The sequence below is a fragment of the Syngnathoides biaculeatus genome, chromosome 15, assembly GCF_019802595.1.
Source record: "Syngnathoides biaculeatus isolate LvHL_M chromosome 15, ASM1980259v1, whole genome shotgun sequence".
In the NCBI taxonomy this organism is placed as follows: domain Eukaryota; kingdom Metazoa; phylum Chordata; class Actinopteri; order Syngnathiformes; family Syngnathidae; genus Syngnathoides; species Syngnathoides biaculeatus.
The window spans coordinates 984,142-1,010,029 of NC_084654.1; the positions used below are offsets into that span (position 1 = coordinate 984,142).

The 25,888-nt window shown below is 43.3% G+C and overlaps 1 protein-coding gene across 4 annotated transcripts in view; it reads left to right on the forward strand.

Moving 5' to 3' along the window:
• syne3 (spectrin repeat containing, nuclear envelope family member 3) overlaps positions 1 to 25,888 on the forward strand; it is a 118,178-nt gene that overhangs the window by 25,113 nt on the left and 67,177 nt on the right. For all 4 annotated transcript variants that reach the window (XM_061844269.1, XM_061844270.1, XM_061844272.1 and 1 more), the window contains 3 exons: positions 9,400 to 9,572; positions 19,231 to 19,540; positions 20,734 to 20,889. In XM_061844269.1, the coding sequence (XP_061700253.1) occupies positions 9,400 to 9,572; positions 19,231 to 19,540; positions 20,734 to 20,889 (639 nt within the window). The remainder of the gene's footprint in view (positions 1 to 9,399; positions 9,573 to 19,230; positions 19,541 to 20,733; positions 20,890 to 25,888) is intronic.

Consider the following 25,888-nt stretch of genomic DNA (forward strand, 5'->3'; position numbering starts at 1 on the left):
GCTCCATGTGGGGACACTGTAGCCTATCTTAAAACTAACTACAAATAGCTCGTCCTCCACATTACATGACGGAAGAAAGTTTGTCCACAACAACTGCAATGCAACTGTTCACTGCGTTTTCAGAGCTTTTACATTTTGATTCTTGACTTAATTTAATCCAAGCTTGTTCACCAGTATGGTTAGTTAGTAAGGCAAGTTTATCACAGTTACCGTAATTTCTCGAAAATAATGCAATTTTTTTTTTCCAAAAATATTTTCAAAACATCAATAGAGCGCATTATATTTAGTTATGGATGAAAAATAAAAAATATTATCACATTGTACAGTTGCTTACAGGTACACAGAGTGGTAAAAAAAAAAAGGTATACATATAAATTTCACTATGATGTTCGATGTCGTACGTTACACATTTATATATACTACGGTCATATGCGTTACCAACCTAAACTCTGAACTCCGACTTTGGTGGGGCGGGGAAGCTTTTCATTTTACGATCGTTAGCGTAAGATATTTGTTGCAACTGCACTAAACATCAGAAACGACTGCCCTTGAGTTTGTCTTAACTTAAGACAAAAAAATGTCCACTACAACGGCTAATTGTGCAACCTCTTTTAAAAGAAATGTGTTATTACTCTGGCCGATGACGTGCCCAAACAGGAAGCAAAACAATGTGAGCTGAAACTATATAGTACGATCATTTAAAGAAAATAGCACACACAATTTTTGAGTGCTTGTATTTTTAAAAGTGCCCATTACGCTAATTTCTACATAGTTCAAGCTTTCGTTTTGATAGGAACCTATGAAGATTGTAGGCGAATGGGAACAAGAGGCTGTGCTGTTAGTGCGGTGGACCGTCCCCTCAAAGTGCTGACAGTAACAAGGAATAAAGGGAACCAAGACTCTTAGGATTCAAAAAATGTCTCCTCACAAACACCATGAGGGCACAGAGGATGACATGCTGTGGCAGGAAGATGAGGTCACTGTTCATGAATGCAGGAGGCATCAGAACTGGACCAAGCCATCAATGTTGAGTTTGACAGTGATGCACAAAGGTAGCTACAATGGATATTTTTCAAATTGGAGATGAGTCAGATGGTTCTTTTGAAGTCTTGGCCAAGGATGTGTCATGTAAACTTCACTATGCACAAATGTTTTATGCATAAATATGTAATGGAAAAAAACATACAAGTTAAACAGTGTAAAATAGTTTTTTTAAGACAGTAATATGTGGTAGCAACAGTGTTAATAAAATGTTTTACCATCGTAGAGCATTTATTTTAGTTGGTTGAGGGATTCTGTTCTAACAATTGTTGGGACCAGGACAAGCATGTCCTGTGGCTTTTCCCGAGATATATATTACCACTGCATCAGTACATGCACTAAGATTATTATTCTTCTTATTATTAATGATTGTTGTACAGATGATTTTTTTGAAAAACAATGCAAGTACAAACAAAAGTACAAAACTATGAAAATAGAAATACAGACAATTCCTAATATTTTGAGCATATTGATTGCAGCAAATTGGTGGTGTGCATTGTTCATTGTTAGAAGGGTTTTCCAGATTTTTTTTAAGGTCAACTTTCGGGTGCGCATTATACTTCAGGATTCATGATACTCGAGAAATTACGGTATCTAGTTTGTTACATATATTTACTTCACAGGATATATTGCCTATAATACCCAACTATAAACCCTTTCGCGTTTTCTTTGTACTGCCTACAGTACGGCTAACATAACATTTACAGTCTTGTGTCTTACAAGAAAATTAGTTACTAGATAAAAAACCACATTTATCTATTCATCTGCTCAGGGCTTCAAAAACAGCTGATGCTCAAGACATCACTATGACATCTGACTCCACGAAAGATGCTGATCAGGAGACTTGATTTAATATTTAAGGTTATATTGAAATCTATATTTTCAGAAGCAACATGGTTTGACTTGATATAAGTAATAAAGATTAGATACAAAGTCCTCACTGTATTGGTCAGGTAGGGAAACTCTGAAGACTGTATTCATACACTCTTAGTGATACAGTAGATGGGTTTTCAAGGCTTGAAATTACAGATGCACTGTCCTCAGTGTACACATACCGGACGGGTGATGAAATTATGAGCACTGTGTGTGTTTATTCTCAAGTGTTTCATCAGTTTGTATGCCAAGGTTAATTTATACCCTCAGTACAACAACAGTTCTCAAGAAAGTGGGATGCATTATTATCATATCCTGATCACCTGATTTGTTTGTGACTAAGTTCTCAATAATGTTTTGTCCTTGAATGGCTCAAGAACTGTTACAAACTTATTTTTTCTTTTCCTTTCGGCTTGTCCTTTTTGGGGTCGCCACAGTGTGTCATTTTTTTCCATCTAAGCCCATCTCCTTCCTTTTTGCCCCTTTTTTAAGCAAAATTGTCAATATCTTATGAACGCATTGAGGTAGAGGCCTGAAAATGGAGATTGTGCATCAACACACATGTGCAATGACTTTTCTGAATTGCGAACGTGTGTGACCTTCCCAAGTATGAAGGACAACGCCACTAGGCCCGTGTTTTTAGGCATAATTCTCAATATCTCATGAACACATTGAGCTAGAGGCTTCAAAATTGAGATTGTGCATCGACACATCATGCACAATACGTGTTCCAAATTGCAAATGCGCGTGACCTTCCCAAGTATGGTGCCGGATTGGAGGGCACCATACTGGAGCATGAGCCGGCTTGGAAGGCGGATGCAGGTCACACACTGCTGTGGCATAATCATCTAGTGGGTGCTAGGGAGCTGGCACGGGGGCATGAGCCCGTTCTCGGTTAGCTGGTACGTGGGCATGAGGCTGCTGCCGGGGAGCCGGAACATGGGGCGTGAGGCCAGGGAGGAGTGTAAAGAAGAACAACAGAGTGTACAAGGACTTGGGAAGGACAACCAATGGATTCAGGAAGACTGGGACAACCTGGCTCAGGAGCCAGGTTGGTTTTGTGTGATTTAGGAGTGGACCGTGAGGATTAATACTGGGTGCTACTGGGGCGCCTCCGCTGGCCACCATGCAGAGGACCCGGATAGATGGCCAACCAGGTGCCCTGAAACAGGTTGTAAGGAAAGGACTTAGGCTATGAGTCATTGGAACCGGAGAATGGGAGACATGACAACCAAAAAAAAATAAAAAATAGGGCTAACATAATTAGGCGGGTTAAAAAAACAAAACAAAAACATCACCTGACTCAAAATAGGATTCGGGAAAAATTGTCAAATCTGAGACAATGAATCACATCAATCAGCAAAATAATCTTGTTTTGGGCAAATTTTGTTGCACATCTACAGTACATTGAGCTACAACACTTTCTGTAGGAACAGTGATAGCCCAGCAACTTAAGGAACCTGCAGGGGCCACACATGATATGGCGGTCTATCCAACCACACAACCACGTTATTTTTTTGGTGCATACACTGAGACTGAATGTTATATAACTTTAAAGTAATTAAATTCACAGATGACCCTGCAGATGAAGTAACATCTAGAGGTATGATGTTGAATGTCCTTGACTGTACAGAGCTGTTTGGCAAGATGATTACTAATGCTTAAAACTAAATTCAGTTGTCGTTGATATTTCAAATGTATTGCTTTTGCTCACTTTTACAGAGAATAACAAGGGCAAAAAAGCCAGAAATAAAGCAAGACCACAAGGACATGGCAAGTCGCACAAACATAAAACCACTTATCTATGTAGTAACAGGATTGAGACAAGTATCATAATTCTAATACACTATTTGCTTTGTTTCTATTACCCGCATTACCTGTTAAATGCTGAATAGAGCAGAACACATTGTCAAATCTTGGTTTCAAAGGTGTAAGTCACATTTTAAATGTGAAAAAAATCAATTGCTGTTGTACCGTTTGTATTTCTATTGACTCTGATTTCTCTCGAATTTAGTGGCAGATCTGAGAAAACAAAAAAAACCTTGGTCTCCTGCTGAAGTCATGAGACACTTTAAAAGGATGATAAAGGAGGGTAAACTAGCAACAAAATTACAGTGTGATCAGTGTAATGCTGCTAAGCATCCTGCTTTAGCAAATCGCACGAAACAACATCAGAGACTTCGTTAGGGATTGTAGCATTTCTTTTAAAAAAAAAAAAAATTACCAACTGAGCAGTCACATTTTTTGTAAGGAGGTTCAAGCGTTCCTGAACATTTCAAGTTTACACAGGTTATAGTTAAATTGTTCAAAGCATGAAAATAAAAATTGCAGTTACATTTCTCCATCTCTTTTTCCATTATCGTTTTCAGCGCTTTTACTTAAAGTGCCACTGTCATGAAATGCATGATTTTTAGTATGCTATTAATGAAAAAAACGGCAGCCGACATGGACCCATGCATTTTTCTCACCACAAAACATGTTTTTGACATATACAGCTTTTTGTAACTCCCGCCATGAAAATCCTCTTGAGGGATTTGTTTTCGAGAAGAAGCAGGAAGTGACGTAAAGGACAGACTCGCCCTCAAGTGGACTCGTTTGTTTCCATTAGTTTTACCTCCGGGAAGGTAGCTCGTTGTTCCTTCGTGTTAGCTAAAATGCCGGCTCATTGCATTGCTCTTGTACACTCGGGAGGATGGGTTTACCCTTCATAAGTTTGCAAAAGACCCAGTTTGCTGTGAAAAATGGATTGCAAGGGTGCACAGGATGAGAGCTTTGTGGGTTCCAAATGAAAGGTAGGTGTGTATACAGCTGCTAAAAAAAAAAAAAAAAAAAAAAAAAAAAAAAAAAAAAAAAAAAAAAAAGTTTGTGGCGGACCACGCAATTGGTCTCTCATAACGTAACAAAAGATCCTGGTACGAAATGTGTCGATGTGCGCGTCGGACGGCGTCGGGCTGCTACGTCGCTACGCCAGCGAAGCCAGCGGACGGTGGTGGGTCTGAAGAACGCTGTCACAATGCAGCACTCAGCCGAGTGCGACAACAACGCAGTAAAGCGCCCCAGCTCGACGGTGTTGTTCATCGCGTACTGCGGTGGCTATGAAAAATCCCCTAAAGCAGCACAGTTCGGCTCTGCCTCACTCAGCCGCGTGCGACAACAACACAGTGAAGTGCCCTGGCTCGGCGGTGTTGTTCATTGTGTACTGCGGCGGCTGTGAAACAACCCCCTAAAGCGGCATGGCTCAGCTCCGTGATAAGTCAACTCGGCGCCGAAAATGAGCCACACCGACCGTGGAAGTGGATCGGACGGGGAGGCGGTTTGGCCGTGATCGCATATCTGAATATGGCTCGAACCAATAGTGTAATATTGGCCTGGTAACTTCACTCGGTTGTGTGGTGTTCTTCTTTTCGAAAAGAGCTTCCGTGTCAGAAGGGGCGAGTTCGTCTCCCATAGTAGGGTGTGCTTTCATTGCCAAATGTGCGGGTGACGTCACGGACAGAGGATGCAGCCAATATGGCGACAACTTGGATGTCGTAGAATGACACTTCTGAAACTTTGCGCATGGATGATGCGCTCTCCGCTCACATTTATTTTTTCATGTAGACATTGAAGTGAATAATTTTATATGTATTTTTCATTACAATATCTATTTTACAATGTTTATAGGGATGACACTTGACCTTTAATGTAGGTTTTCTGTGCAAATACTGTAATAGCATTGTTTTAGCAACGTGGCAATGTCAAGCAATCAGGTGTGGCTTTGCATTTCACAGTGTTGTTTTCTTAAACAGTTTGCCCCAATGTAAGGTAAGTCTTTTAATTTTTATTGTTATTGAAGGTGAAAAGCCAAGTCACATGAAGTCGTGTTGGAAAACCACTCTCCCTATATTCCTGTCGGACCTTAGAATTACTGTTTTTGTCATAGGTGTGGTTTATGCAGCTCATGATCTATGTCCTCAGAATTAAGCATTTCATCAGGTGTTTATGTTTTTGTGTTGCATATATTGAACTTCTGAAGCGAGATTTGTAGAGTAGAATTCAAAACAAATATTTTGATCTACACCATGTCTTTGTAGGGCTAGCGGAAAGGGGTGTCCCTTAATACAACATAATGCAGGTCTCGAGCTGAATGTCCTTATAGTACACATAGGCAACTATGTGTGGTTCCTGTCACGACCCATCGGAACGGGAGTAGGACCCAAATGCAGGACTCGGACGATGCAAGGTAGTTCAAGGAGAAAACGTTTATTATATGCCGAGGTCGGGGATCGAGTAGGCAGTCCGGTGCAGCAGCGGTAGTTGGGACGTTGGGCGAAGAGAGCAGGTGAGCGGGGAGGCAAGAGTCGGTACACAGGAGAATGATCAAGGCAGGCAGAAGTATCAAAGGAGTCAGGCTTACAAGGTTGGTCGGAGAATGGGCGAAGGTCGGTACACACAGGTTGTCGATCAGGGATACGAGAGTGCTGGAACGGGACATGAAGCTCAACGAACTGGCGCCGGCCAGTCGTCATCGGGTCATATAAATATACAGCATAATCAGGCTGCATGAGGCGCAGGTGTGCACCTCCCAATCAGAGCAACCGCGCGGACACCCGCACAGCCCGGGCTGGATCATGACAGTTCCATAATGTAGGTAAAATCTGATGTTGTGTATGTGGTACCCAGGATAATGGAAAAACCAGAAAGTATGTTTAGATACTGACCCCAGAACTGACGAAAACCAGACAACGTTCCCACAAGTCACCAGGACTCAAAACCCTATTCTTAGTCTAATGATTTTTGTATTTACCTAAATTCCAGGATATTTCTAAAAAAAAATTCTGGGCTGTACGACCTTCAGTCAGGGTGGTTCCCACAATGCATGTTCTAGTCAGGTTGCCCAACAATGGCAAAAAAACAAGGATGTGTGTGTGTGTGTGTGTGTGTGTGTGTGTGTGTGCATGCGTGCATGCGTGCGTGCGTATGTATTTATGTATGTGTATATATATATATATATATATATATATATATATACACACACACATACATACTGTATACATGTATATGGTATTGAAAAAAACAAGTCCAGCAATGAGAATGATGTGTAACATACCAATATGTAATGTATATAAAGTCTTGTGAGGCAAGGTATAAGGAAAATGTATTTTGATACTGCAATGATAAAATAATTTCTGCTTTTTATAATTCTGTAGTGGCGGTATGGTGGCTCAGCTGGAAACCGTTGACCTCACAGTTCTGAGGTCTCTGGTTCAATACCGGACCCGCCTGTGTGGAGTTTTCATGTTCGCCCCGTCCATGTGTGGGTTTTATCCGGGCACTCCGGTTCCCTCCTATATCCCAGAAACATGCAACATTAATTGGACATTCTAAATTTCCACCAGGTGTAATTGTGAGTGCGGCTGTTTGTCTCGATGTGCCTTGTGATTGGCTGGGCCCGCCTCCTGCCCGTTGACAGCTGGGATAGGCTCCAGCACTCCCTGCAACCCTTGTGAGGATTAGCGGCTAATAAAATGGATGGATAATTGTGTAGCAACTCTGACATGGTTGTAAAGGGCCTAGAGACTTTGAGAAACTGAATGAAAAGTATTGCAATAATCTGTGAAAATAAAATAAATAAAAAGTAGTGCAATAATCTGGGACAGTTGTGCAAATGCTTCTCAAACGCACAAGTGGCCAGTATTGCTCAACAAATGATATGCAAATAGTGCAGTGGCAAGACTACAACGGGAAGTGCACAAATAATGCAGAATTGGACTAGCAGAGATGTGACAACAATCTTGATAAATTTCAGTTCTAAATCAACCATTTAAAGGAGGACTTTGTCCAAAATTTCTACCTCCAATAAACCCTCCAATCTGAAGTAATATTATTACATATATTTTGGACATTAATTGAAAAAAAATGAAAATAAAGAACATTTTTGAAATCCACGTAATATCTGGGTATGTGCCAGCTTTCACAGCCAGATGCAAAGAAATGTCCTTGATCCCGGTTCGTGACATCACCGGGGTTTAGCATTTAAGACCATTCTTTCTAGCTAGACCAAGATGCCGACATGTGTCCCAACTTGCAACAACAATGAGAAAACACACCCAAATTTGTCATTCTTTAACCTCCCCTGGGGTATTTTAATTATCCATCCATTTTCTTCGCCGCTTATCCTCACAAGGGTCATGGGGAGTGGTGGAGCCTATCCCAGTTGTCAATGGGCAGGAGGTGGGGTACACCCTGAACTGGTTGCCAGCCATTTGCAGGGCACCGAGAGACAAACAGCCACACTCACAATCACACCAATGAGAAAACACACCCAAATTTGTCACTCCCATGGGGTAATTTATTATTATTATTAATATAATTATTCATTAATATAATTACTTTTGTAATGTTTGTTTAATTATTTTTCACAAACATCGGCCACAAATGCCAGATAGTGGACATTCTCTGTTCGGCGAAACCGTATCCACAAGCAATGGGGTCAGAACAGGAAGCACTGGAGACAAGGCAAACGCTGATTGACTGTCAGCCGGGGTCATTGGAATGTCTGAGCGAAAGAAGAATTTTGATAATAGTTTCGCATTTAGAGCTGTTTCTAGGTGAAATCTGTGGATGATTTCGTCATTAAAACCAGAACCCTCATCGAATAATTTTTGTGGGCTCCCATTCGTGTTTGTTTTGCCAAAGTCCTCCGCAGGAGAGGAGGAGGAGAATCCATTGGAATGTCTGCTTGTCTTAGTTTGCATTCTACCATAGCACCTACCTGAGGAAAAGAGCTAGAAGATTTGATTACCTGAATGTGGTGGGTCCAAGAGGATATTGCGTGCTGTTGTTTCAGAACTGGCAGCATGCAATTCCTCACGCATGGATAGTGGGGTACCAACAATCTATTCGGCAATTTTGATTGTCTGTTGCAGTTCGAGTTTGACCTGTTTTTTTTAGCAGCACCAAACCAGCCTGATGAAATAACACAGGACTTTTTCAATGCCTGTTGTGTAAAACTGCCTCAACAGCTCCTGTGGCAGGCCTTGCTTCCTCAGAAGTCGCAGGGAGTAAACCTTTTGGATGTTTGAGTTAATATTGATCTTCACTTCAGGCCCTAAGAGACTGTCAGTTCCAGGAAGTTGAAGGTCTTGGCTATTTACATGTGAAATGCGCTTCTACCTGGGAAAAATTGACATTACGAAATGACATCCAGAATGAATTAATTTCATTAGAAGAGTTTCCACTGCATTAACGTAATTGTTGATTAATTTAATAAAAAATATTGTCAATTAATAAATGACTTTTTGCACCGCTTCTGAAATTGACTGTTGTGTAAAAATTTGTGAAATTACAATTCACAATTCATTTACAAAAAAGTGATGTGACCATATTGCCATTTTAAAATATAAACTCAAGTATAAAATATCAATACATTGTCTTTTAGAAAATGATCAAAACACCTCTTTTCTCCATGCCATAACTCAATGTTTTCCATTTTTATCGTTTAAGAAAATCCATCAATCAGAGCATGATGGTCGTGTGAAGGTGGACATGGCACTGGTAGCAGCTGATCATCTTCTGGAGATTGGAGATGAAAAACAGAGGAACCACACACAGGCTAAGGTCAAAAACTTGAAAAGTTGTTGGGAGGAAACTTGTACGTACATCGTTCACTGCCACAGGTGCTTTACTTTTGCATGTTTTTTAGCTTCACTCATTGCTTAAAAGTCTGGTCATTGTTTAAGTGGTACATGTGTGTGACTTTGGTCCAGGAAGTGTTTTCGGTTCCCATTCAGTGAAGCTGTGAACGTACGTAAAGTATTCAGACCCCCCTAGATTTTATTCACTTCGTATATCGCAGGCATTTGCGAAAATAATTTTAGGTTATTTTTTTCCTTATTAATGTAGACAGCACGCCATATTGACATGGAATGGAAAAATAGAATGACATTTTGAAAATCTATTAAAAAAATGCAAATATCATACAGCCGTAAGTAGTCAGACCCTTTGCTTGGCATTTAGTAGAATCACTCTTGAGCTAATAGGGTTAATAGGGTTAGGTCTTTTGGGGTGTCTTGGTGATGCAGCTGCAAAGCGTTGGCCTCACAGTTCTAAGATCCAGGGTTGGCTGTGGAGTTTGCTTGTTCTCCCTGTGCCTGTATGAATTTTCACCGGGCACTCCAGTTTCCTCCCACATCCCAAAAACATGCAACATTAATAGGACACTAAATTTTACCGAGGTGTGAACATGAGTGCGACTGTTGTCTGTCACCATGTGCCCTGCGATTGGCTGGCAACCAGTTCAGGGTGTACCCTCCCTCCGGCCCCTTGACAGCTGGAATAGGCACTGTCGCGACCCTTGTGGGGATACGCGACTGAGATAATGGATGGATGGATGAGTTTTTTTAGGGAATTATTATTATTATAGGTTTTTCACACCGGGATTTATGGATCTTCTGCAATTTCTCCTTGCAGATGCTCTCCTGTTATGTCAGGTTGGATCAGGCATGAGGATTTCGGCAAATGTGGTAACCGATCTTTCGGTTCTGTGGATTTTTGTCCTGGGAAACGATGGGAAACGATTTTTCGGTTTTTTACATGTACTTCAAAATAAAGCCTTAGCAGGCATGAGCATTTTGTCTTTTACGCTTAGCAACCAACATGTTTGACTAGGGTTTGAGTGACCCGGACAGGAATTACTTGACCTTGCACATGCGTAGCGCAGAGGCGGAAACCGGTGCTGTTTGTAAACCACACTGACAAAGCTGGGTGTTTTAACCATTAAAAATAAAGGGGTTCATGTAGGTCCGTTTTATACAGATTGTTGTATTTCGTTGAGAACTTGTTTTACATTCCACACATGGGCAAATTTTATTAAAAGTAAGCCAAGAGATCTGGGAATCAGACTTTCGGTTCTGTTTTCTCAGGCTGGGTAACGACACGGTAATGGAACGATCGTTTCCGTGAAATGTTCATGCCTGTTGGATGGAGAACTTTTGTGGACAGCCATTTTCGGTCTCTCCAGAGATACTCAAGTGGGTTTATGTCAGGACTCTGGCATTGATGAGAGGGTTTTGTCGGCCACTCTACTATAAAGTGACTAGTGGAGAGTTGCAGTGATAGTGAGGACACTGTGCTGTTAGGAACCATAAGTGCAACAGAATTAATTTTTTTGTAACTTCGGCCAGATCTGTACCTTGCCACAAATCTGTCTCTGAGCTGTTCATGGCAGTTCCTTTGAGCACCTGAGAGATCCATCCATTTTTTTTTTTAGCCGCTTATACAGCCTGAACTGGTGGGCAGCCAATCGCATGGGCACATCAAGACAAACAGCCACACTCACAATCCCACATAGGGGCAATTTAGAGTGTCCAATTAACATTAAGTGTTTTTGGGATCCATCCATTTTCTACCGCTTCTCCGGGGCGGGTCACGGGAGAAGTAGCTTCAGCAGGGATGCATAGACTTCCCTGCTCGGCAGCTGCTTGGTGCCTCTCATCGTGGGCAACTCCAGAGTGGAACTGAATCCAACCCTCTCAATAGGAGTGTTAGCAGAGCGGTGCATAGAGAAGAGTCTATATCTAGTCGGAACGTTTCGATCTCACACACCAACTTGGGCTTCTTACCTGCCAAAGAGGTGACATTCCATGTCCCTAGAACTAGTTTCTGTTGCCAGGAATCAGATCGCCAAGGTCAGTGGTCCTGCATGCGTAAGTCTGGTGTGGCGAAGAAATATGTTAGAACAGTACAGGACATGTATGATGGCAGCAGAACAGTGGTGTGGTGTGCCATAGGTCTGACAGAAGAATTTAAGGTGCAGGTGGGACTGCATCAGGGATCACCTCTGAGCCCCTTCCTGTTTGCTGTGGTAATGGCTAGGGTGACAGATTATGTTAAACTGTAATCCCCTTGGACCATGATGTTCGGAGATGATATCATGAAATGCAGTGAAAGCAGGGAGCAGGTGGAGGAACAATTAGAAAGATTGAGGCATGCACTGGAAATGAGAGGAATGAAGATTAGCTGAAGTAAAACAGAATATATGTGCATGAATGAGACAGGGCAGGGGTAAGAGTGAGGCTCCAGCGAGAAGCGATAGCCAGGGTGGACGACTTCAAATACTTAGGATCAACAATCCAGAGCAATAGTGAGTGTGGTAAGGAAGTAAAGAAAGGGGTCCAAGCAGGTTGGAACAGCTGGCAGAACGTGTCTGGTGTGTTATGTGACAGAAGAGTCTCTGCTAGGATGAAGGGCAAAGTTTATAAAACAGTGGTGAGGCCAGCCATGACAGGAAGTAGAACTGGAGGTGGCAGAAATGAAGATGTTCATGGCTCGTATGTCACTGAGTAGAAGTGACAGTCCACTGTGGCTTGGTCGGCGGCGAGGTGTGGGGGGAAGTCAGCTGTGGTTTGGTCGCCATTGAGGCGTAGACGAGAGACATATGTGGATTGGTCGCCAGCAAGGCGTGGCCGGAAGTCTGCTGCGGCTTTGTCTTCACTGAAGCGGAAGCGAGAGTCCGATGTGGCTTGTTCATCAGTGACGCGGAAGCGCGAGGCTGCTGTGGCTCGGTCACCAGTGAGGAGTGAGCGAAAGTCTCCTGTGGTTCTGGGGCCAGCAAGCCATGGACGAGAGTTCGCTGTGGCGGAAGCGAGAGTCCCCTGTGGCTTGGTCGCCAGTGAGATGAGCCAAAAGTCCGCTGTGGCTCAGTTGCCAGCAACACATGGGCGGTAGTCTGCTGTGGAGTGTAGCGGAAGGCATAAAGCGAACCCTCTGTTATGGGAGCCTCCTCTGGCCATCACACGGAAGATACATAGCCAAATGGGTGTCCAGTTACAATAGGAGAAAAAGGACGTGGGCATACGGGACTTGGGCACTCGGGGGCTGGAAACGGGGGGAGGGAAAAAAAATTAACTGGGACTGAACACCAGGAGGGAAAAACCAAAAACAGTCTCTGAGTCAGAATCTGGCAGGGAGTCATATAGAGCTTGTGCACCTACGTCACTGAAATCACGTGACTAGCCATATTGCCAGTCAAAGCATTGTTCAATGCTAAATCCGGTGAGACGAAACAAAAAATATATCTTATAGTACGAATCCCAGAGTTTTGTCTATCATTAAACATTTAGAAGGTGATCATAAACGTAGGTACATGGAATATTGAATTATTGAAATGGAATATCAGACCACTGCAACTCCACCAAGACCCGGCTGTCTCACCCTGTAAAGTGGTGCCGGCGCCCTCCTACAGCCGCCGCAGTCTTAGAGGAGTGTCCCTTGCGTAGACACATCTGTCAGACTTGCTCCCAGGTTCTCTTGCAGCGCCTTACAGTGGCCAACGTGGATGGCACAGACGAGTTTGAGTCTATGGGGGGGAAAAGAGAGGGTGGATAACCGTGTAGAATGTGAAAAGGAGACAATCCAATGGATGCCGATGGAAGTGAGTTGTGGGAGTACTGCACCCTGATCAGCTGTTGACTCCATGAGCGTGGGTCATACAAAGCGAGACCCCAGAGTCCTGCCTCTTGATTAATGCACTCCGTCTGGCCATTGGTTTCTGGGTGATGGCCTGAGGAAAGGCTGACGGTAGCCCCTATTTGGGAACAAAACTCCCTCCAGAACCGAGATATAAACTGCGGTCCCCTGTCGGAAACCAAACCGGTGGGGAGGCCATCCAACCTGATTATGTTTTCCATCATAACCTCGGCCGTCTGTTAATTAATAATATTATTGATGGTATTGTCGACACAAGCCATATAGTCATTGAGCATGCAGCTTTGTCCGGAGCGAAGTTATGATAATTTGGATCTTGTGGCCTGCGGAAGATCGATTTCGGTTTTGTCCGCCTCAGGGTTAGGGTAGCCATTAAGGATGACTACCGATTTGTAGCCGGCCACCGGGTCTTCAACCGCCGTTCCATGGAGCCTGCGTAGCCTGTCTCAGTGGGTTTGTTCATCGAACATCATGTCGGTTGGGTGTCTTCGTCGATGTTTTGACGGTATTTATGGTCGCCATAGCGAAGTAAGCACGGTTGAGTTGGTTTGTTTGACATGTGATGGCACCTGTGCGCGGGAGATGGCAGCGTAGCAGATACTGCCGTACGAGTAGTTCGTTGTGTTGCTTCACCAGTAGGATTATGGTCTCACGATGCAAGTGGTCCTCATGAGCCATGGCCAAGCAGCCGGTGGTGACTCCGAGGGCGTCGTTCTGCCGAGTCTGGAGCTTCTTCCAGTGTGATGGCTTGAGCGAGGGAGACCACACTGGGAGTGCCGTAGTTGATGACTGACCTTCCGATGGCTTTGTACGTCACGGTGAGCGTCTCGGCACTCGGGTCCCAGTTTGAGCCAGAGATGGCTTTGAGTGTGTTGGTTCGCTGGTTGAAACATTTGGCCGTATACTCAGTGTGAGGACCAAAGAAGAGCATGGTGTCCAGTACAATGTCCAGGATTTTCGGGCAGTTGACAGTTGGGATTGACAGGTTATTGATTTTGATTGGTAGGTTCGCCCGTGAAAGTGGTGAACAGAGTGGCCGTACTTTTTTCGACGGACAGATGAAGTTCACGTTCAACCAGGAATTAATGTACGATGTCAAGGTACTTGTTGACACGCTCACAGGTGGCATTGATGTTGCTGTCACGACGATGGGCTCAGTGCACCAGAACCGTCTCGGGCCAACAGGGCCCGGCCAACAATCGTCGAACCCTCCAAGCAATCACTACAGTGTTCCCTCATTATTTGTGGTGGTTAAAACATGATCTTATGGTATTAACATCCTTAGTGCTGCAAAGCATGGTGGGACCGCTTTCCACGTGCTCCCAGCATGCTTTGCGGCACTCAGGATGTGAATAGCGTTGAAGGTGCATGTTTTGTGCTGATTATTTCTTCAGTCATTGTTTTATTTATTCATCTGTTATGCTATTCTGATTGCTGTAGTGTGATAATTTTAGTTTCGATACGAAACGAGTGTGAACAACTTCGTGACATGACTTGGCCACACTGTCAGTATGTGGGGGAATTTAAAGTACAACTCTGTATGTTTTTAACCAAAAATAATCATCCAGAATGGACCCATCTGTTTTTTTCACAGCAAGTCAGAATGTTGCCGTATATCATTTTTTTTCCATCTTCTGCTGGGGAAAGTCTCTAGGATTTTGTGTTGAGGAAGAACCAGGAAGTGACGTTTTTTTCAGTAGCATGGTCGAGTGTTTACAGTAAACAAATTAAGTATTTGAACACCCTGCTATATTGCAAGTTCTCCCACTTAGAAATCATGGAAGGGTCTGAACTTTTCATCGTAGGTGCATGTCCACAGTGAGAGAGATAATCTTCTTCTTTTCTTTTCGGCTTGTCCTGTTAGGGGGTCGCCACAGCGTGTCATCTTTTTCCTTCTAAGCCTATTTCGTACATCTTCTCTAACACACACTGTCCTCATGTCCTCCCTCACAACATCCATCAACCTTTTCTTTGGTCTTCCTCTCGCTCTTTTGCCTGGCAGCTCCACCCTCAGCAGCCTTCTACCCATATACCCACTCTCTTGTCTCTGAAGATGTCCAACCCGTCTAAGTCTGCACTCTCTAACTTTGTCTCCAAAACATCCAAATTAGGCTGTGCCTCTAATGAGCTTGTTTCTAATCCTATCCAACCTGTTCACTCCAAGCGAGAACCTCAGCATCTTCATTTCTGCTACCTCCAGTTCTGCTTACATTTATTTCTTCAGTCCCACCATCTCTAATCCATACATCATGGCCAGTCTCACCACTGTTTTATAAACTTTGCCCTTCATCCTAGCGGAAATTCTTCTCTCCCATAGAACACCAGACACCTTCCGCCAACTGTTCCACCCAGGTTGGACCCGTTTCTTCACTTCTTTACAACACTATCCATTGCTCTCTATTGTTGACCCCAAGTATTTGAAGTTGTCCACCATCGCTATCTCTTCTCCCTGAAGCTTCACTCCTCCTCCTCCGCCCCTAAAATTCACACACATATACTCGGTTTTACTTCGGCAAATCTTCATTCCTCTCCTTTCCAGTGTGTGCCTCCATTTTTCTAATTGTTCCTCCACCTGCTCCCTGCTTTCACTGCAGATCACAATATCATCTGCGAACATCATAGTCCAAGGGGATTCCAGTCTAACCTCATCTGTCAGCCTATCCATTACTACCGCAAACAAGAAGGGGCTCTGCGCGGATCCCTGATGCAGTCTCACCTCCACCTTAAATTCTTCTGACACACCTTCGGCACACCTCACTGCTGTTCTGATGCCCTCGTACATGTCCTGTACTATTCTAACATTTTTCCGGCAGACCGGACTTGCGCACAGATACCACAGTTCCTCTCTCGGTACTCTGTCATAGGCTTTCTCTAGGTCTACAAAGACACAATGTAGCTCCTTCTGACCTTCACAAGGTCAGCAAGATGACAGCACTGTATGACCGCGACCATGTATTGTGAGGTTAGGGGGAACAACCTCTTTCCCTCAGTCAGAACATTGACTGGTCTGTCACAAGGTATGATTTTTTTTTTTTTTTAACGATTTATTTATGTGATACAGTTGCAAATAAGTATTTTAAAACCTGTCTATCAATTAGAATTCTGACCCTCAAAGACCTGATAGTCCACCTATAAAGTCCATCTCTACTCCATGTATTATCCTGAATCAGATGCACCTGTGTGAGGTCGTTAGCTGCATAAAGACACCTGTCCACCTTATACAAAAGGGCCAAGACCGAAGAGCTGTCCAAAGACACCAGAGGCAAAATTGCACAACTCCACGCGGTTGAAAGGGGCTACTGAGAATTTTCAAAGTAGCTTGATGGAAAAAAGGTCCACTTTTGGAGCAATCATTAGAAAATGGAAGAAGCTAAACATGACGGCCAATCTCAATCGGAGTGGAACCCCATGCAAGATATCTTCTCGTGGGATCTCAATGATCCTTAGAAAGGTGAGGAATTGTCTCAGGACTACACAACAGGATTTGGTAAATGACCTGAAAAGAGCTGGTACCACCGTTTCCAATGTGTCTGTTGGTAATACACTCAGACGTCATGGTTTGAAATCATGCATGGCACAGAAGGTTCCCCTGCTTAAAACAGCTCATGCCAAGGCTTGTCTTAAGTTTTCCAATGATCATTTGGATGATACAGAGGAGTCATGGAAGAAGGTTTTGTGGTCAGATGAGACCAAAATGGAACTTTTTGGTCATAATTCCACTCACTGTGTTTAGAGGAAGATGAATGATGAGTTCCATCCCAAGAACATAATCCCTACTGTGAATCTTGGGGATGGTAGCATCATGCTTTGGGGGTGTTTTTCTACACATGGGACAAGATGACCGTGACCATGTATTGTGAGGTTAGGGGGAACAACCTCTTTCCCTCAGTCAGAACATTGACTGGTTGTGGCTGGGTCTTTTAACATGACAATGAAATGAAGCACAGAGCCAGAAAACTAAGGAGTGGCTTCGTAAGAAGCATGTCAAGGTTCTGGCGTGGCCTAGCCAGTCTCCAGACCTAAACCCAATAGAAAATCTTTGGAGGGAGCTGACACTCCGTGTTTCTCGGCGACAGCCCAGAAACCTTTCTGATCTAGAGAAATCTGTGTGGAGGAGACAGCCAAAAACCCTCATGCAATGTGTGCAAACCTGATGAACAACTACAGGAAACGTTTAACCTCTGTATTTGCGAACAAAGGCTACTGTACCAAATATTAACATTGGTTTTTCTCAGTTGTTCAAATACTTATTTACAAGTGTATCACACAAATAAATTGTTAAAAAAAAATCATCCATTGGGATTTCTGGATTTTTCTTTTTAGATTATCGCTGTCATAGTGGACATGGACCCACGATGAAAAATTTAGACCCCTCCATGATTTCCAAGTAGGAGAACTTGCAATATGGCAGAGTGTTGAAGTACTTATTTTCTTCACTGTATATTGGATTATATATATTGTACCTGTGGAAAAATTACTCGTTTTCTTCATCGTGTTCGCCAAAATGGCAGCTCGTTGCATTGCTGGATTTTGCTCGAACACTCAGGAGAATGGGTTCACTCTTCACACGTTTCCAAAGACCTGGTTCGTCGTGAAAAATGGAGGTGATGCAAAGGACATGAACTTTGTTCTAAATAACAGGTAGGTGTGTATAGCGCTGTTAAAAAAGAAAAAAAAATAGTTGGGGGGGACTAATTTGTCTCAGTTTATAGCATAGGTTACGTGATTATTTAAAATAAACTCCCATGGTCAAGCCAGCAAAATATATCAAAGCACTTGTATTGCATTTAAGACAATTTAACCACACACAATATAATACAACACAAAACAATTACAAAATAGAAGTACAAAGACGGTTTAGTAATGTTGAACATGAGCTATTTAGCCAAACGGCGTATAGTCACCACTTGAACGCGAACAACTTGTCCGAAAGCACCAACGATAAAAAGCTCCATCCACGTCCGACGACCTCATCCTTCTCTCAGAATGTAACAAAAGATGTCATATTGGTGGTGTCTGTGTATTTGTCCGAAAACGGCAGGATGAATAAAAAGCTCTGTCCGTGTCCGACGACGTATTCCTTCTCTCAGAACATAACAAAAGAACCGCGTCATATCACCCTAGCCGCAGTTAACACCGATGTGGAGGTGGGTCGGGCCGGGAGGCTGGCCGGCCCATGCTGTCGCACCGCTGGCAGGGAGGAGAAACGAGCTTCCCCCCCCAACAGCCACTGCCGTCTGGGCACCCCTGAAGCAGTTACTTCGCCCGGTATTGGTCCTCCTGAGTGGCTTCATACACAAGACTTGTAAAAGAGTTAGGAAATCCAAGAAATACAGGCCTGTCATTTTAAATATTTCATTGTGTTCCTCATATATACATACTATCAAATTCCACTCTTTGTTGTTTTATATGTTCTGAGTTTAACAATGAATCTCTGATGTCTAAGACATGTATTTTATAAAATGTAGCAACCCTCAGATTATGTGACTGTTTCTCATTACTTTCCCTAGATCTTGTACATATAAAAAGTGACATGGTGCCCTTTTTACCCAACAGATTAATTTGATTTCAACAATTAATTTGTAAATCAGCCTAACCCGAAAGTGAATGCAGGTGTTAACCTTCCTTTGTATCTTTTCCCAAATTACTTACATTTTTAGTTATCCATAATATACACTGAAGACCTCTTACAGACGTTTCTATGGAGATATGAACTCAGATCCTCTGACTGTGAAGAAAATGTGCATTTTCCACTTGTTACCATTTTCGTTCGTTCACTTTCATTCAAAGACTGAGAATACGCATGTCATTGACTTTAATCTTGTTCATTTTCTTGAATTTTTTTTTCAGTCGGATTGAGTGGGTGTGGCTCCACTGGAGTGAGTTTTTGATAGCCCACCAGGAGTTTGTATTGTGGTTAACGAAGCAGCAGTGTGACCTGGATGTTGGTGTGGAGTTGCAACTAGGACTGAAGGAAAAGCTGTGGCAAGTGGACAAACAGAGAGTGGTGGTGAGTGATGTCCATGGCCAGGCAGCATTACTGGAAAAGCTGCTGGACGAAGCTGCTGTGCTGCATAACCGAACCCAAGATCCTAGTGTGGAGCCTAAGGAACAGGAAAGACTGCAGGAGGCCTACAGTGACATCAGGGACAAGGTTGAGGTGGGGTAATGCTTGTGACACAGTTTACTGACAGTATTTATTTTGTACTTGGAATTTTTCTTACACCTTTCGGAATACTTTAGTTATGTATGCACCAACATAAACGAAAAAATCTTCCACCGGAATCATGTTTGCGTTGCCAGTAGTAATGTATCACACGGACATTTCAGACTGATGCAGTGTTGGGCAACTGATAAACTCAAGAAGCGTCTGTTTTTTCTGATGTGATGAGAAATATAATGCCCATCCATGCATCCAAGCATCCATCCATCCATCCATTTCCTTAGCCGCTTATCCTCACAAAGGTTGCGGGAGTGCTTGAGCCTATCCAACTGTCAACAGGCAGGAGGCATGAAATACCCTGAACTTGTTGCCAACCCATCACAGGGCACATGGAGACAGACAACAGTCGCACTCACAATCACGCCCTTGCGGTAATTTAGAGTGTCCAATTATTGCACATTTTTGGGATGTGGGAGGAAACCGTAGTGCCCAAAGAAAACCCATGCAGGCAGAGGGAGAACATGCAAACTCCACACAGGCAGGGCTGGGATTGAACCCTGGTCCTCAGAACAGTCAGGCTAACACTTTACACCTTGGCCACCGTATGGCACATACAGTGCCATAAAAAAGTATTCACCCCCTTTCTGATTTCTCCAACCAACCCGTTTTTTCCACATCTATCACACAGTTTTCAAATCATCAAACCAATTTTAATATCACTCAGAGACAACCAAAGGAAATACAAAATGCAGTTTTCAAATGAAAAAAAAATACAAACCTTTCTGACCCTCTTTAAAAAAAAAACACAATTGTTTAAAAAAAGTTTAAAAGTCCTTAATTTATTCAGGACCTAACAGTTTAGTGATTAATAGACAGGAAGCATAACTTTAAAATGAGCCATTGCACAGAGATGAGAATTGTATTAATATAGTGTGAACTCTTTGTCAGAATCAGAATCAGCTTTAATGGCCAAGTGTGGAGAACACACAAACAAAAATAATCCAATCCAAATTGGTCTGACCTTGATAGATTGACTTTTAATGCATTGAAAAAAAATATTTTGAGCTCTTCGGGATTTGTATTTGAGTACCGCTGCTGTAGCGTAAGGATAAAAATGTATTTTAAGCAATTGAGTCAGTAGCACAGATGAACGTGGTGTAAATTTCGCTGTGTCTCTGCCACTGTTATAGGAGCGTTTGTCACTGCTTCAAGAGATAGCTGAGGAACACCAGACATTCCAAAGTAGCGTTCAGAGGTTTCAGTCATGGTTGCTGTCAAAAACCAAGGAGGCTACAGATCTTATGGAGAAGGAGGATACAACAGAGAACAAACTCCAAGCCTTACACGTAAGACTGATACTGTATCTATTTGCAATTATTTGTAAGGTACAATGCCAATACGGGGTTTGAAAATATGCTCGGCTGGTTACTTTTTGTGTGTTAAATATCACCATTTAATTGCAGGAAACATTGACAAACTTTTTATTCTTGCTGATTCTGATACAATACCTTGAAAGATGGCAATTGCTCTGTTCTCTTACAGCTTAGACTTGTCTGATTAAAACCATCTTTATTCATATTTTAAGTATTATAGTCTTGCTCACCTACACAAGGTTGGATACGAAAGAAGGAGAAAAGGATCTCTGTAGGTCTGCCAGACAGAGGGATAGGGATGGAAGGATGTGCAGCAAGTAAAGGTGATTAAGATTAGCGATGGAAATATGTTGACTGATGACAGTAGTGTGCTAAGTAGATGGAAAGAGTACTTTGAGAAGTTAATGAATGAAGAAAATGAGAGAGAAGGAAAAATAGAAGAGGTAAGCGTGAATGACCTGTAAGTGGCAATGATTAGTAAGGGGGAAATTAGAAATGCACTGAACTGGATGCAAACTGAAAAGACAGTTGGTCCTGATGACATACCAGTGGAGGTATGGAAGCAATTTCTGAGAGGTGGCTGTGGAGTTTTTGACCAACTTATTCAATAGAATACTAGCGGGAGAGAAGATTCCAGAAGAATGGTGGAAAAGTGTACGAGTTCCTATTTTTAAGAACAAAGGCGATGTTCAGAACTGTGGAAACTATACAGGAATAAAGATGATGAGCCACACAATGAAGTAATGGGAAAGAGTAGTGGAGAACAAACTCAGGTCAGAAGTAAGTACATGCGAGCAATTGTATGGTTTCATGCCTAGAAAGAGTACCACAGATTTGCCTTGAGGATGCTTGTGGAAAAGTACAGGGAAGGTCAGAAGGAGCTACATTGTGTCTTTGTAGACTGAGAGAAAGCCCATGACTATGAGTACCAAGCGAGGAACAGTGGTACTGCATGCGCAAGTCTGGTGTGGCAGAGAAATATGTTAGAATAGGACAGGACATGTATGAGGACAGCAGAACAGCGGTGAGATGTGCCACAGGAGAATTTAAGGTGGAGGTGGGACTGCATCAGGGATCCGCTCTGAGCCCCTTCCCGTTTGCGGTGGTAATGGATAAGCTGACAGATGAGGTTTAACTGGAATCCTCTTGGACTATGATGTTCGCAGATGATAGTGATCTGCAGTGAAAGCAGGGAGCAGCCGGAGGAACAATTAGAAAGATGGAGGCACGCACTGGAAAAGAGATGAATGAAGATTAGCCAAAGTAAAACAGAGTATATGTGCATGAATGAGAGGGGCGGATGGGTAAGAGTGAAGCTCCAGGGAGAAGAGATAACGAGGGTGGACAACTTCAAATACTTGGTGTCAACAATACAGAGCAATGGTGAGTGTGGTAAGGAAGTGAAGAAATGGGTCCAAGCGGGGTGGAACAGTTGGCGGAAGGTGTCTGGTGTGTTATGTGACAGAAGAGTCTCTGCTAGGACGAAGGGCAAAGTTTACAAAACAGTGGTGAGGCCGGCCATGATGTACGGATTAGAGACGGTGGCACTGAAGAAACAACAGGAAGCTGAACTTGAGGTAACAGAAATGAAGATGTTGAAGTCCTCCATTGAGTGAGCAGGTTGGATAGAATTAGAAATGAACTCACGAGAGGGACAGCCAAAGTTGGATGTTTTGGAGACTAGGGTAGAGAGAGCAGACTTAGATCGTTTGGACATTTCCACAGGCGAAACAGTGAGTATATTGGTCGAAGGGTGCTGAGGATGGAGCTGCCAGGCAAAAGAGTGAGAGGAAAACCAAAGAAAAGGTTGATGGATGTTGTGAGGGAAGACATGAGGACATTGGGGGTTAGAGAGGAAGATGCACGAGATAGGCTTAGATAGAAAAAAGATGACACGCTGTGGCAACCCCTAATTTTGAATATTCGGATGGTTCTTCAGACGGGAATGACGCAGAGCCTGACGAGCGAGCTCTGGCAGTGGCGGAAGCCACGAGCCGAATTCCGGCGGCTGACCTCACTCGTCGTGTGATTCCCGTCTGAAGAACCATCCAAATATTCAACATAATACTGTGGGGCCTGCTTTCTATATCTGGAGGCCTTGAATATATCACAGGCTTCATCCATCCATCCATCCATCCATCCATCCATCCATCCATCCATCCATCCATCCATCCATCCATCCATCCATCGGGCGTTTCCACAGATCCATTACAGTCAGCGTACTGGGGGCCACTGCGCAGTTGAAGATGTGCTGCGTGTCGTGAGGGCCCTGTCCGAATATTGGGCAGAGGTTGAGGATAGGATTGTCGACACAAGCCATATAGTCATTGAACATGCGGCTTCGTCCGCTGCATGCACCTTTGTCTGGAGAGAAGTTACGATAGATTGGATCTTGTGGCCCGCGGAAGATTAATTTCGGTTTTGTCTACCTCAGGGGTAGGGTAGCCGCCAAGGATAACTACCGGTTTGTAGCCGGCCACTGCGTCTTCAACCGCCGTTCAATGGAAGCTACGTAGCCCGTCTCGGTAGGCTTGCTCGTCCAACACCGTGTCAGTGGGGATGTCTTTGTCGATGTCTTGAAGGTATTTACGGACGTCATGGCGAAGTAAGCGCGGGTGAGGTGGTTCGTTTGACAGCTGATGGCATGGGTGCGCAGGTAGCTGGCAGGGTAGCAGATATTGCCGGGTGAGTTGCTGCACCGGATTTTAGTCTCACGATGCAGGTGGTCCACGTTAGCCATGGCCAGGCAGCCCGTGGTTACTCGGAGTGCGGCGTTCTGCAGAGTCTGGACCTTCTTCCAGTGCGATGGTTTGAGCGAGGGTGACCACGCTGGAGCGCCGTAGTCGATGACGGACCTTCCGATGGCTTTGTACGTCACAGTGAGTGTCTTGGCACTCGGACTAATTTGAGCCGGAGAAGACTTTGAATATGTTGCTTCGTTGGTTGACACGTTTGACCGTATACTCAGCGTGAGGACTGAAGGTGAGCATCTTGTCCAGTACAACCCCCAGGATTTTTGTGTGGTTGACAGTTCTGCAGATCGGCAGGTTATTAAATTTGATTGGTAGGTTCATCCGAAATTCACCCGTGAAAGTGGTGAACGGAGTACTTACTAGTTTACCTACTACCTACTTTTTTCGAAGGACAGGTGGAGTTCACAGTCGACCAGGAATTTATGTACGGTGTCCTCAACATCATTCGTTCTAGTGAATTTTTCAAAATCTGAGTTGTTCGTCGGAAACACATTTTCCCATAGGAAATATAGTAAATGAGTTAATCCGTTCCCAACCTCCAAATAGTACATATCTATTTGAATTCCGATTCAAAAAACATGTACACCCTGCATTTAATAATAAAAATGCATAAACTTCAAGCAACTTAAAAGTGTATCATTTACTGTACATTTTTGGTGGCAGTCCGAGGGCATCGGAGGCACTCGAGAGGAAAGGAGGAAGTGTCTAAGTCACCCCTCCCCCCCTTCTGATTTGACTGTGTAATTCTCTGGTTGCTTTTCCATTTCTTCTATTATCTGTGGCCTTTGGTTTGTTATACTGCTTACTCCTTTGGCAACAGTATTTGCTTTTTAACACCTTTTTGTTTTTAGGATAGTCGAAATAGTCATATGATGCTTGGTAGCAAGAGCCGTAACAAACGCGTATTTAGCATACATATAGCCATTGTGGTTCATTTAACTTTCGTTTTCCTTCACTGCTGGTAGCACCTCTATCATTCTTTGTGCCCATGGCAAAGAAAATACTGGAAAAATAAAAAAAACAAGATTGAGAAGCAGGTGCAAACAAGCATGCTCATGCCATGAGCACTCACTGGTGTGCTGTGACTGACTGCTTGATATGGTTTATAGATTGGTGGATTATGTGGTCAACATTGCGCTGAACATAATCCTGGAACACCGTAAACTTGCAAGGATCTGTGTAAGAATGCAGTTCGTGGACTTCAGCTTTGCATTCAAAACAGTCATTCCATACTCCTCTCCTCAAAGCTCCTCCAGTCTAGCATTTCTCTAGCCACAAGCAGGTGAAGCTTGAGCAAGCTACCTCATTCATACACACCATCATTTCTTTCTCTGTGAACTTCTGTGCCTAAATGCATCCATCTTTAAATCTGCTGAAGTTTGGAGATTGCATCACAGTTGTTCGCCTCGTTAATGCAATCATTAATGATCATTCTGTATGTCGAGGGAAAGTAGACCAGGCATTTCTTTGATGAGGCCAGCACAACGTAGAGCTGAACATGCTCAGGTCTGGGGAAAATTGGAAGGCCAGACTGGATTTTGCAAATTAATAGATGAGCCACAAAAGTTTTATGGCGTGATGAGACCAAAATTAACCTCAACCAAAGTGATGGAAAGAATGGATCTGTAAATTATCCAAAACACATGACATCATATATGAGACATGATAGAGGTAATGTCATGGCTTGGGCTTGCATGGCTGCCTCTGGAACGGTCTCCTTGTTTTTATTGATTTAACTCATAATGGTAGCAGCAGAATTCATTGTGAATTCTGAAGAAAAATCCATCCAAATTAATCGGGAGAAGCTTCATCATGCAACTAGACAATGACCCAAAACATGCTGCCCACAGAGCAAAGGAGGGAAGTAGAAGTTATTAGACCTGCCAAGTCCGTTACTGGACATGAGCCCAATAGAGCATCCATTTTACCTCCTGAAGAGGACACTAAAGGGAGAAATCCTCAGGAAGAAACAAACTGAAAGCGGCTGCAGTAAAGGGCTGGAAAAGTATTCAAATGGAGAATGCAAAAGCCAGATGAAGTCAATGGGTCATAGGCTTGATGGATTTATTGCAAGTCTTATATGACAGGGTTCGCACGTGTCCCTAAAAGTCCCTAAAAACCCCTAAATTTTCGAAAGTGCATTTCGGGGCTCCTAAAAGTCCATAAAATCCGCGAAAACCGGTCAAGCCCCTAAAAAGGCCTTAAATTATAAAAAATCA